The following is a 14,006-nucleotide window of genomic DNA, read 5'->3' on the forward strand; positions in this document are numbered from 1 at the left end:
ATACGAATAGTTTTGTTAGGATCTTCTTTGAAATGCTATGAACCTTGGTTTTAAAGAATTGATTCAATCTATAAAATTTTTAAAAAAAAGTTAAAAGGCGTCGAAATTAATATTATGATCACTTTCGATACTTAAATCAATCTATAAACATGATCACTTTCATTACTTAAATTAATCTATAGACAGAGAATTTTCAAAAATAAAAATAAAGAAATGAGACGATAGACCGTTATTTTTCACTTGATAATTTCTTTAATCTTTATTAGAGTTAGTTGAACAGAATCAGTGATATTGGTGAGGATTATGTTATGTTGTTAGCAGCAGTTTATCATCTATTTAGTTGTGTATAAATTCACTTAATTTGTTATAAGAAATCAGTGTATATTGTTTTAAAGTTATTGTGTTTATTTGTGAGATTCTTTCAATTTTAAAATCTAAAGAGCTTTGGGATTAGCTCGTTTGCTCTATGTGATGAATTAGGTACGTTAATTTTTGGTCTATTTGTTATTAGCCATGTCACTTGTTCCGTCAAATAGTTCTTAATAGTTTTATTAGTATGATAAAAAATTAATTAGAAAATGATTGATGAAATAATGAAGTGTAAATATTTTTATATACATCAAAGGTTAGTGGATGGGATACAACTCCAACTAAGTTAATTTCCCACCAAATTTAGTCTAATATGCTTCCGAAAAGTCGTTAAGGTTCCATTCGAGAGTGTGATTAAAAAGAGTTTCAACTTTTCAGAATTAAATCAAAAAATCTATTTATCTAATTAATTTCCCTTTTACGTAACTATTCTTTTCCAGGTGCTTTTTAAGTCTAATGTAGAAAAATGTGACTCTACGCTAATTCATTTAGGGTGGCCCAATCATAATTACATCAATTTATACTATGGGTTTTGCTTAGGAAAAAAAATTCTAAAGTAGGAGCAGCCAGCCAACATAGACTTTTCTTGCATGTGCTTCCATTTCGATAGGTTGAATTGAAATTTTACCTATATATTGTTTCTTTTCGTATAAATAAAATATAATAGTGTTTAAATTTTATAGTCCGGTTGAGTTTTAGTTTGATAGGTATTGATATTGACATATTGTTGTTAGTGTAGGAGGACGTGGATTTGAATGCGCTGACATGCATTATCCTCTTATTTAAGGATTGGGGAGGAGCTATGGGTAATTCTAGGCATTGTATCAGAAAAGAGGAAATTTAACATTAAATATGAGGGATCTTTTATTTGATATTAGAATATACTTTCACTTTGTTTCAAGAAAATAAATTGAATTTTTAAATATAATATCTATATTAATATATAATAAATTTAAATCGATTGAATTTTAGTTTCATTAACATTATTATTGTTATAACTTGGAGGATATAAGTTCAAACACCCTTAAATGTTTGTGCTTTATTTAAGCATTGTATCAAAAATATATGATAAGTGTTATGATGTAAATTTTAAATAAATGAATTTAAAATCAAAATTAAATTATTATGAAAGACTATAAGAAATATGATATAGTTTAAGACATAATAAAAGAATGTAAAATAATTGAAACACGTGTTCATGCTTAGAATAGATCATGGGCCGAGCTGGGTTGAGTTCAGGTCAAGTAAATGCAAAATTTTAGGTCTATTTCTTAGGCTTAGGCATGACCCAACCTAAAAAATGGACTTAAAATTCTTCTCAAGCCCGAACTAGAGTAAAATGCTAAACTCAACTCAGCTTACCCGTATTAAACTTTTTTATAATTTTTATATAAAAACAAATTTAAAAATATAATACATACACTAAAAAATTAAAATAAATGTTTCCCAATAAATTAAAAATACATTAAAGAATATTTATACTTAAATAACACTAAGATAGTTGTAACTAAAATAGTAACAAAATTAACAATAAAACAAAAGTTATATAATATCCAAATAATAATGACAAAATAGTAGCAATATAATAACAAAATAGCTACAAAATAACAGCAGAAAATAAAATATAGGCTGATTTGGGCCAGACCGGGCCCGGGCAAAAAAATCCTACCCAAAGTGTTCAAGCTTATTTTTTGAATTTATATTTTATCTAAATCCTCCCACATTTTGGACAGGTGACTCGGCCTGATCACGTCTATTCATAATGTCATAAAAATTTATATGTACATAAAATAAACCATTAACATGTAAAAAATTATTTAAATTGATAAAACTTTGAAGACAAAAAAAAGTAACATGAGTACAATATCGACATATTTTTTTTACTAATTGAATTTGTACGATAAATGCTGTAAAATATGATATACACTGAAATATAATAGCAACAAAAAATAATTTCTCTTAATTAAATAATTATGAAAAAACTATATACATAAACATAATATACATGTGTCACGAACTTAGACTTTTTCTACGTAATCTGTGTGGTCTTAGGTAATTTCTTTGTTGCAAAAAACGTTTAAGTTAGCTTAACTCCAACAATTGAAGATTTAACATAAAATTATTTTTTAAGGTAACGCGAAACTAGAGTTCTAACCCCGTGACACATGTACAATGTACCAAATTATATATAAAACTATTTTTTAATGCGTGAAAGTTATATATTTTTAAAAAAATATGGACATGACAAAGTTATGATAAATATGGAGGAGTAAGGCTTAACATACGCCATTAAAAATAATTGAAACAAATAACGTAAACACAACAACAAATATACAAATGCATCAAAAATATGTATAAAATTAAATAATAAGGTACAAAAAAAAATATAAAAATATGAATGCATACATATAATTAATTAATAAAGTTAAATATGTTTGAATAAGTTTTATCCTTTTGGGCTTTTCTTATGCCTGTATCTAAGAATAGAAAGACAAAGCAACAAATCAAAAAGATGAGTTGGGCAACCAATGAAGCAGAAGAGCAGGGATAAAAGCCCATGTACTTGGTTCTTTTTTCTCTCCTCTAAACTTTCGACTCCAATCCACCACCTCAACAGAGGATCAACAATCATCCATGCAACTTTTTCATGGTGATCATAAAGAACTCGAGGCATGGCAACATAAAGAAAACCTTAAAGACTAAACGAAAGCACTTGTGACATAGATTAAACATGCTTCTAGTATATGTCACAACTCTCAATCTCAAATGCATTTTTTAGGAGCTTTTAGTATTAATCTTGATCTACTTTTTTCATGTTGGTCTCTTTCTTCGATATTAGTTTTGCAATTTGCAACTTTAATATCATAGATTTGGCTACTCACCGTCTCATCAAATAAAATCTTTTGATACATTGGATCAACGGATGTAGAAATAAATGGGAGATAATTCTGGTCCAGAAGCAGAGAAGAAGAAGATCCCCTTTTAGGATGTCTGTTGCGTTTTATTATATAGGGTCGAATCCCGAGTCTAGCTGTTTTTATTATAAGTATATATGTACATATATTATAAAGATGATTGATCTGATATGATTAATATAACATAATAAATACATATATTATTATAATATATAATTAGTTTTCTTACCCGATATTCATGGATTTGGTTGAATGTATTAATTAAAATCTATTATATTTATTTTACGATGCAAAATTCATAATATTTTAGAAATATTATGATTGAAAAGAAAAATAATATAATATAAATGTTTAATTATATTTAATAAAGTTTTAAAATTTTATAAGGTTTCGTTAATAAAAGGATTACAAAATTCAAACATAAAAATATGTAAGTAAAACATTATATTTGATATTAGAATAAACTTTAAAAAATAAATTAAATATTCTAAAAACATTATTTTTCATTTAACTTTTAATTTGTATTTTAAGTAAAATTTAAAATTAAATGTTTTAAAAATTATTAAGTAATATCCATTATAAAAGTTTGCCACAATTTTTAAATCTGTTTTAATTCAATTTCAAAAGATAAGTTTCTATAAATGGTCATTAAAAGTAATTTTAAAATAATTAGAAATTTTAAACATTTCGTTTTTAAATTAAATATGAAAAATAAATCAAATAATGTTTGTTAAAAGTTTACATAAATTAAAATATTTAAAAATTGTAACAATATCTCATACTTATTTCTAATAGTACAAACTGAGTTACTATTAAAATTAAATATATTTTTGCAAAAGAGGTTTTCAAATTAAATTAAAGAATACAATATCTTATTTTTAAAATCAACTTTGTCGAATCTTATTTCGATTGGTATGAGCATGGTTGTCAATGCAAGAGGATGTAGGTTTAAGTGCATTATTAATAGTTCTAAGAATTGTGTCAAAAACAATATTGTCTATTATTATTAAAAATAACTTGAAAGATGTAAATAAACTATGAGGAGTTATAGACATGGTATAAAAACTATCTTTTATATAATTTGTAAATAAATTTACATGTATTATATATTTACTTTATAATTATATTAAATAACTATTAATTATAAATAAATTTACATATAATAACATTAAAAATTAAAATCATATAAAATAAACATTTAAATTTAAATCTACATAAAGAAACAAAATAACAGTGATCAAATTAAATGCAATTAAAATAAAAAAAAGGATCAAACTAAATTAATTAGAATTGAATTAGGGATCAAATCGCACAAGAGGTAAACTTAAATGGACCAAAAAGGGAGTTAGATCATCACTAAAAAAAGTGGCGAATTTGGAGGCAAAAACGGGTTGAATCGCGAACCCAATATTTAATCTCACTATTACAATTATTTTTATACTAGTTGTGTGTAAAAGCACCCTATCCAAACCCATCCTCATTATGAAACCAATTGTTTTTCATTTTTCATTATTCCCCTAACCTTTTTACAAAATATTTTAACACTAAGACTTTCATTAATTTTCAATTTCGATAAGGAATATCAGAGACGTGGGTAGAGTTGCAGACAATACAGGAAGGCCTAATGGTTTCTTGGAATAAAGGCTTTAGAATGCTGGCATGAACAATGAAGGCAATGTTGTTCGCCACATACCAGAGGTGTTAAAAGAGACAATGGGGCCTTACTTGGTATCTTAATTTTATATAATCTTTTCTTTTAGATGATTGCATATGAAAAACTAAAAATTTATCTTAATGCAATAAAAATATATTTTAATAAAATGATACTAAAAGTTTGAGAAATTATTTTATTATTTTAGTCAAAACAGACTTAATTTATGATTAACCCCTGAATTATAATTTCTTTTCAATTTCAGTATCAAGGGTGAAGTCAATTTTTTGGGTATAAATTAAATTATATATTTTATGATAGTAAAAATATAATAGTTAATATTTTATAATTTTAAAGAATAAAATTAAATTTTTATTATTTTTGAGGACCAAAATAAATTTTTATTATTATTAATTTAAAATTTTATAAATTATAAAGAGGTCGGACCTGCCAACCCCCGACTTCACTATTGTTCCATACAAAACTTTGTTATCCCATTTTAGAAAGTGGACTATCATTATCGTCCAAGTTTACTTAAAAGAAAACAATGACAATAAAAACATGACACATGTCATATTTTTATTGGATTTCAGTAATTTTAATTAAAATGAAATGAAAATAATAATAAATAATTCAGGTAAAAGATTTTAAGTACTAAAGTGAGAAAATCGATATACTTTAAGGACTAAATTGTGAATAAATCCAAACAAAAGTATAATTACTTTATCGAATTGGGGAAAAAGAAGTAGCAAGACTTAGAAAATTTTCAATTTCAGATCAATCCAACGGCGGAAAATGTAGGTTGCAAGTTGAGAACAACCTACCAAGAAAATCAGGGAATAAGAACTCTCTATTTAGAGGCGCTAAGCTAACCTCATCCTTTGTTCCTTCTCAGTGAGAGCAAAGCGCTTTGGAGCCAAACAAGGTTCGCTCTTCTTTTCTTTGCCCTAATTTTGTATTTAATTTCTCCATTTTTATTAAAATAAATATTTTCCGCTTTCCTTTATCTCTAGAAATATGGCATACATGTCGAAAATCTTAATCTTGTATCAAGTTTCTGGTTGCTACTTACTTTAATTTCATGTGTGTGTGTTTGTTAGATTGATTATTACTTTTTTTTGAAAAAATATGGTTTCTAGGTGGTGGATAGTTAACCCTAGTGGATAGAGAATTTTTGAGTTTTTTGCTTAGCTTTAGATGAGTATTCTTTTTGGAAACATTTTCTTTTTAAAAGAGCCCTCCTTTTTGCTACAAAAGGAAGAAAAATGGGTTTTGGATTAGCTAACTGGAATAACTTGACAAGAAATGTGTTTCAGAAAGGGTTGGTAGTTGAAATCCATAAGGAAAGGAAGATTATGCATAAATGAAAATCAACTCTTGAAGGCATGAAAGTTAGTAGTCGAACCTTTGTTTCTAGGGTCAGAAAATGGCCAGTAAAGTTTCGCCTAAGCTAGTTACCAGTTTATTTTATCTTATTTGCCCTTATAACATATAGCCATGTATGATAATAATTTGAGTTGGTGGCATTATTTTGATTGGAATACTTTTTGTATTAAATCATTGATGTATGAAATGGAAGTCATAATTTTTTTCTTTTTGTTTACTTTTTGGAATTCCCTTTTATAAATTAGTTAATTTTATGGTGTTGTCAATAAGTTTTGAGTGTGTATATCTTTCACTTATGTTTTATATGTTTCAGCCTGCTAAAGGCCATTCAGCATAAAGTTATAATTCAGGTTCTCTATCCTCATATTGGATGGCCATTATACCATGTGGAAGTACATTTGTTGCCCAGTGGCATATTCGTCCTCAGTTGACTACACGATCTTATGTCCCAAACCGAATAATGACAGCTAGATTGGGGTAAGTTTTCCACTTAACTCTTGCATATAGGAAGGGTATTGTTGAATTTGGTTATCAACAATTATTTTCTTCTACAGCTTTGTATAGATTTAGAATTGCTGATTTTGCAATGTCATTGCTACTTGCTAGTTATGGTTTCTGCATGAGCATTCATTGCATTTGCAAACTTGATGCATTGGTGAACATAATGATTAGATGCGCAAAATTTTCCCCTTTGTAGTCACGCTTTTGTAAGGCTATATTTCTTCTGGTTGATTAAGAGAGAGACTGATGGAAAAATGTCTTATGTTTTACCTCTAATCATGGTAGTCTATTTGTTGGTAATTATGGAAGAATAATTTAGGTGTTTATTGCCATTATGCAGAGTCACAAGTACAATGAGTTATTTGAGAGCCTCAAATTCAGGCTTATTCGCACGTGATTCCTTACCATTATTATCCTTTGTGAGGCCATCTCAAACATCACATCATCGTAGGGGAGCACGGTTCATTGTTAGAGCTGAAACTGTGAGTATAAACTACTTCCAGTTTCTTTTGATTTCTTTTGTTTTGTCTTATGTTTTTTGGTAAAAAGGAGGCTTTAATGGTTGTTTAATCATTTAATCGTAGAATTTGAAAATTCGAGTATGCATTTCATATGTTTATTGCTGTATTTTGGCATTTGGCTGGCTGTTCCAATCTGAATTTAACCTGATGATGTTGTATAATGGGCAGGATTATTATACTGTCCTTGGGGTGTCAAGAAATGCAAGTAAATCTGAAATTAAAAGTGGTATGCTGACTTACAAAACCTTGTTCGGCAACTATTCTATTTATTCCTTATATGATTGTTTACTGCATTTATCTGCTTATTTAGTTTGCTAATCTACTTTTTTATTTATGAATTTTCAACTTATTGACAGTAAGTTTACCCAGCTTTAATGGCTTCTGTCTGGAAAGTTCTAGAACACTGATGCACAAACTTCAATTTTAAGGGAGGGTAGGTGTTGATAACATAAATCAAAGAGAATCTAGAGAGGATGGAAATAACATAAATCAAATAGAATCTAGGGAGGATGGATTAATCTGAAGTGAGGTTAATACTCATTCAAGGATAGTAGGTAGACACAGTGAGCATGCATAAAAGTTGAAAAAGTCACTCCATGATTAAATGATTTCAGTGTATGTTGAAATAGGAAGACAATGTGGTGGTATGCACATTTAAGGTCCCTGCTAATGAAAAGGAAGTTTCTTTTAGGTGTTTCAACTATTTGAAGGAAAGTCTATGGTTGCCCTACTTTTCTCGGAGATTCGAAATTGCGGAACCGTAAACTTATGTACATTAGAAGTGATTGATCATTATGTAAATTAGATTCTTTTGTTGTTACGAGTACCACAATAGGAAACTTATTTTATTTTATTCTTTAGTGGCTACTTTCTGCTTTTATCTTTCATAATATTCTCTTACTGATTTTAAATCTGTTGTTTTTTTCAGCTTATCGTAAGCTTGCTCGAAGTTATCATCCAGATGTGAACAAGTCAGTTGATAACCTTGCACCTCTTGCCTTTTAGTTATGGTTGTGTCTTCTAGTTAATTAGTTTCATGTGGTACATTCGTCCAAAATGAGATCTTAAATAATGTTTAGAATGAGAATGTGGTTGCTGAAAGAAAGAGAAAATGGAATATTAGTCACAGATTTCCCAAGTCAGGCGTTTGTTGAGTTTTATTCATATGTTTCATGTATTTATAAATGTAATTGCTGAAAGGGAGAGAATATAGAACAGTATTTTGAAGATTTCTGATTCTCACTGAATATTTTCTCTGAAAAGTTTGATGTTTTCAGTGTATGTTGCTAGTTAAAATATCTTCTTTAACCCACATATCTTTGAAGTGTATTGCCTCCCCCCCCCCTCTGATCATATATTATTCTGCAGAGATCCTGGGGCAGAGACGAAGTTCAAGGAAATTAGCAATGCATATGAGGTAAGAGTTCTACGTTGTGCTTACCATGGTTTTCATTTATATGTCTGAAATGCATAAGTCCCTAGTTCCCATGGTCATATCTGATCTTTGAGGTGCTTTATATTGCTTAGGTCTTGTCGGATGATGAGAAGCGATCTCTATACGACAAATATGGGGAGGCTGGACTTAAAGGTGCTGGTATGGGAATGGGGGTAAGTTAATTCTACTGATGCTGAATAAGATCATTCATTTCAAAATTATTTTCCCTATATTTTCTCAACATTTCATTTTGACATTGATGGCATGGTTGCTTTGCCAGGATTTTAGCAATCCTTTTGATCTGTTTGAGTCGCTATTCGAGGGCATGGGTGGTATGGGCGGCATGGGCATGGGTGGACGAAGTTCCAGGAATAGAGCTGTTGATGGGCAGGATGAATATTACAGTCTTGTATTGAATTTCAAGGACGCAGTTTTTGGAGTTGAGAAAGAAATTGAGATAACCCGACTAGAAAGCTGTGGAACTTGCAATGGTTCAGGTGCAAAACCTGGAACAACACCATCCAAATGTACCACATGTGGTGGCCAAGGTCAGGTTATCTCATCTGCAAGGACTCCGTTGGGTGTCTTCCAGCAGGTAATGACATGCTCTTCTTGTGGTGGGACGGGGGAAATTTCTACCCCATGCAATACTTGTTCTGGTGATGGGCGGGTAAGGAGAACGAAGAGGATTAGTTTGAAAGTGCCGGCTGGTGTGGATTCCGGTAGTCGTTTAAGGGTCCGGTCTGAAGGAAATGCAGGAAGGAGAGGGGGGTCTGCTGGTGATCTCTTTGTCGTCATCGAAGTTATCCCAGACCCTGTCCTCAAACGTGATGATACCAACATATTGTACACCTGCAAGGTGTCGTATATAGACGCAATTCTGGGAACAACAATCAAGGTTCCGACCGTTGATGGTATGGTTGATTTGAAGATACCAGCTGGAACCCAGCCAAACACCACCCTAGTAATGGCCAAGAAAGGTGTTCCTGTTCTAAATAAAACCAACATGAGGGGCGATCAGTTGGTCCGCGTCCAAGTTGAAATTCCGAAAAGATTGAGCAGTGAAGAGAAGAAGCTTATTGAGGAGCTTGCAGACTTGAGCAAGGGCAAGACAGCAAGCAGTAGGAGATAGTTTCTGGGTCTTTTGTATGTATAGGACCAATATAACACACTGTTAGCCCCAGAAACTATATTCACTGTCTAGTGTGTGCAGCTTCTGAAGTTGGAACTACTACACTGCATGCGAAAACAAATTTTGCAGTTCTGAAATGGCTGAACTACGAAAATCTGAAAGTGCCTAAAATTTGGAGTCGTAGGTAAGGTAAGATTATATTGTGATAGCTTTGTCCCATATAAATGAATCTTCGATGGAAGAGGAGATGGATATTCGAGATAAAATCCCTCTTTGATTGCAGCCATTCTTTTGAGATTGAACTATAATTTGGGCAACAATGTTACCCTTCAGTTTTGTCTTTGCTTTTATTATTATTATGAACGAATGATGATTCAACTGCATGCTAAAACTTCTCAAATTCATTTGTGGATTAGCTCTTCCGAAATTGATTTTTAATAATAAAAAATGAGGATCAATATCATGAATTTTGGTCAAATGTGTAATTGGATTTATGAACTTTGAAATTTGAATTGCACTTCATATGCGTACATAAAGCTTTAATTGTATACATTTAAAGAAATAAATACATATATTTATTTTTATATTGGATTAATATTTTTTTGTGCATGTAATATATCAACATAAAATTGTGTTAATTCGATAATATTAGTTAATGGTTTGTGAATTTTGAATTAAATTAAAATTTCATGTATAAAATTGTACAAAATAAAAGCTCATGTATGATATTGCACATTGGATCAAAATTCATGTAGAGCTTTGATATTTTTCCTTAAAAATATTTTTGAATTAATAATTATTTAGAGAGTGCGTTTAGATGGGCTATAAGATTGATTTTGGTGAGAATAAAAATAACAGTAATAGTAATATTAATTATTGTAACAGTAATATTAGTTACTATAACGGTGATGATATATATGTTTGGATTTAATCATAGTAGTGAAAATGGGGTAAAATATAATAAGAAGAAAAATGATTAGTAAGCACATAATATTAAAATTTATATGTAATAGAATTTTTGAAACTATTTGATATTTGTAAAGTTAATAATTATAAATTATTAAGTTTTTTATATAAATATTTTAATGAATATAAAATATTAAGATGGATGGTATTGTTTCAAATAATATTTTCATCAGTTTTATATAGTTATTTAATTTAATTAACTTATATTAATTATATAAATAAATATAGTTTTGTTAGTCTTATCTTATAAAAGTATATTTGTATATACTTTTTTAAATATTTACTTATTATATAATTATTAACTGAAATAAAGTAATGAAAAAAATTAATATCACGAGATATACAAATACTTTTGTCTTAAAATATTTTCTTAAAAAAATAAAAATGATAAAAGGACAAAAAACTGAAAGGACGTGATTGGAAAACGGAGGCTGCAATGGAGATGAAATTTTTAATCTTAGCTCACTAGTTGACCCCAAGGACCCTAAATTAATTTGTACCCAAAATATGTGAGTAGCTATAATATGAATACTTAGTTTGAGCTCGATTTAACATTTATTTTTAAATTTGAATTCAGTTTAAGATATAATTAAATTAATTAAACTTGAACTCGATTAAACTAAACATATTCAAGCTTGACTTGATAATAAGCTTAATGAATTAATAAAATATATTAAGGGTAATAATGTAATTTAATACTATACAAATATTTAAAATTTATCAAAAATAAAAAGCGGTTAGCGGGCCATTAGACCCAAGTATTATTAAGCTCAAATTCGGTTCGACCGATAGTTTAAATTACTCGAACTAGAGCTCGGCTTGATAATTATCAAATCGAGTTTGTATTTCTTTAGAATCAAACTTAAATAACTTGCAAGCTACCTAAATTTATTTTAGGCCACCATAATCTCCAAAACCCCAATTTTAACATTTCAACTAAATCTTCATTTCTTCTTCACAAACTACCATAATCTAGTTTCTATTAATATGGCTCTAATAATCTCTGCAATCAAAGACCAAGCTTATTTGTACAAGCAACTCTCTTTTTAACTGTTCCAACTCACCAAAGCAAGATACAAAAGCAATACTAAATATGAGCTTCACATGCATACCTCACACAACGGCATTCACTTATAAAGGAAAAAAAAGCAGAAATAGAGACATTGAATGATCCCTGTAATACCCAATTTTAGCCCGAGCTTACATATGGAAACATAATCTTCGAGGATATGCAATCTTAGATATGATATGTAATCTTAGAAGATATGATTTTGTAATCTCATAGATTTAATTTGTAGATACCCTTTAATCTTCGCCGTTGATGTAATTGATTTGTACCGTTGGATTTGGGGAGGCTCAGCTATAAATAGAGGCCTCTCCCTTCATTGTAAAAGGAAAAGAATGAATAAAAAAGGGAGAACGATTGGCAGTTTTTTAAAGGTGGCTTACTGTTTTCTTTTTTTTCTTTTTCGATTATTTTTTACTTATTTACGATTTTAAAAAAGGGAGAAGGTGATACCACTGCGAATTTTATTTATTTATTTTATTTAGCCCTAATAAAGTGACGCGTTTCAAAGGATGGAGATATTTTTCCATTCGAGCCCTATGAGTTATTCGCGCCTTTTAATTGGGCCCTTCATTTTTTTTAAAATTATGTTGATTTTCAATTTAATCCTTAATCTTTCATTTTAGGTTTTTAGTCTATTTTATTAATTTTGTTATTATTATTTTTATTATTATATTATATATTATTATTATTATACCTACATATATGTGCACATATGCATGTTAATATATATACATATATATTTTAAATGTTTTAATATATATACATATTATATACATATTTTATTATTATTTTATTTCATAGTTTTTATACATATATATACACATTTATATTTCATAATATTTATCGTTTGCCCATATTCTATGATTTTTATATGTTTATACATTTTTGTAATATATACACATATATTTATACTCCATTCAAAGCTTATTATAAATATTTTCTACGTTTTTATATTATACTTATATATTTCTTTTTTTTTGTAAATGCATGAATATATTTTATATATATATATTTATATTTTCCTTGTTTTCATAAAGGCATTATGTATTATATATATAAATATATATAAAAGTTTTATAACCCAAAATTTTATGAGTAAATTATCTTTATGTCTTTTATTCGCATAATTTCAAATGTATATATATTTTACCTTTTTCTCTTTATATTTTTTGTTTATTTTCTTCATTTGCTTATTGATTTATGTTTTCATTTATATTCATTTGATATTTTACATGTCGTTATTTATGTACATTAATTTCGTTTATTTCTATGCCATTGTTGTATTTATTATTACATTTTATATTTAATGTAGCATCACATATTTTTTTTTCGATTTTAAAATTTTCAAAATTGAGATAACACTCGTATTTAGGATTTTCAAGGAAATTGAGCCCTAACGTATTGGGTTTCGATTTTCTTCGTTAAATCCAACGATCGAGGGTTGCTCATTAATAAAAAATATATAAAATAAAAAGCTTGTTGTTGGGGAGTTAAATATGTTGTATCCTAACGTATTGGATGTGACGTATTGATTTCTCGAGACAAAGATTTTTTGAAAAAATAATAATAAAGGAAATATTTCAAGTTTGGGATTTTGAGGAATTGTGCCGTAACGTATTGGGCCGCGATTTCTTAAATCTTAAACAAATGAATATTCTTTTAAATTTTTATTACATGAGTTTTAAACTAATTCATTTTTGAGGAAATTAGAATGTTATGCCCTAACGCATTGTGTGTGACATTTTCTTTCTCCGAAATGATAAGGGTCTTAATAAGTAACGTTTTTAAGTTTTTGCTAAGGATTATATTTTTCAAATTTTCGATATTAAGACACTAATTAATTAACTAGGTACCAATTTTGGGCGTTACGAGGGTGCTAATCCTTCCTCGTACGTAACTGACTCCCGGATCCGTTTTTCTAAAACTCGTAGACCAAAGCCGTTTTTTTAGGCGATCCAATCACGCCTTAATAAAAGATTAGTGGCGACTCTCAATTTTTATTTTTTAAAAGTCGACAACCTAAAATTTTTGTTTTTCAAAAAAATGGTTTCGACAATCCCC

At 28.7% G+C, this 14,006-nt stretch overlaps 1 protein-coding gene across 1 annotated transcript; it reads left to right on the forward strand.

Annotated features, from left to right (window-relative positions):
• Positions 1 to 5,702: 5,702 nt before the first annotated feature.
• LOC105787777 (chaperone protein dnaJ A6, chloroplastic) lies at positions 5,703 to 10,293 on the forward strand. The gene is made up of 8 exons (XM_012614337.2): positions 5,703 to 5,860; positions 6,635 to 6,798; positions 7,163 to 7,304; positions 7,512 to 7,569; positions 8,272 to 8,314; positions 8,712 to 8,760; positions 8,871 to 8,951; positions 9,059 to 10,293. The coding sequence occupies exons 2-8, from the start codon at positions 6,692 to 6,694 to the stop codon at positions 9,908 to 9,910; spliced, it is 1,332 nt and encodes a 443-aa protein (XP_012469791.1). The 5' UTR covers positions 5,703 to 5,860; positions 6,635 to 6,691; the 3' UTR covers positions 9,911 to 10,293.
• Positions 10,294 to 14,006: the final 3,713 nt, after the last annotated feature.

The sequence above is a fragment of the Gossypium raimondii genome, chromosome 2, assembly GCF_025698545.1.
Source record: "Gossypium raimondii isolate GPD5lz chromosome 2, ASM2569854v1, whole genome shotgun sequence".
Taxonomy (NCBI): domain Eukaryota; kingdom Viridiplantae; phylum Streptophyta; class Magnoliopsida; order Malvales; family Malvaceae; genus Gossypium; species Gossypium raimondii.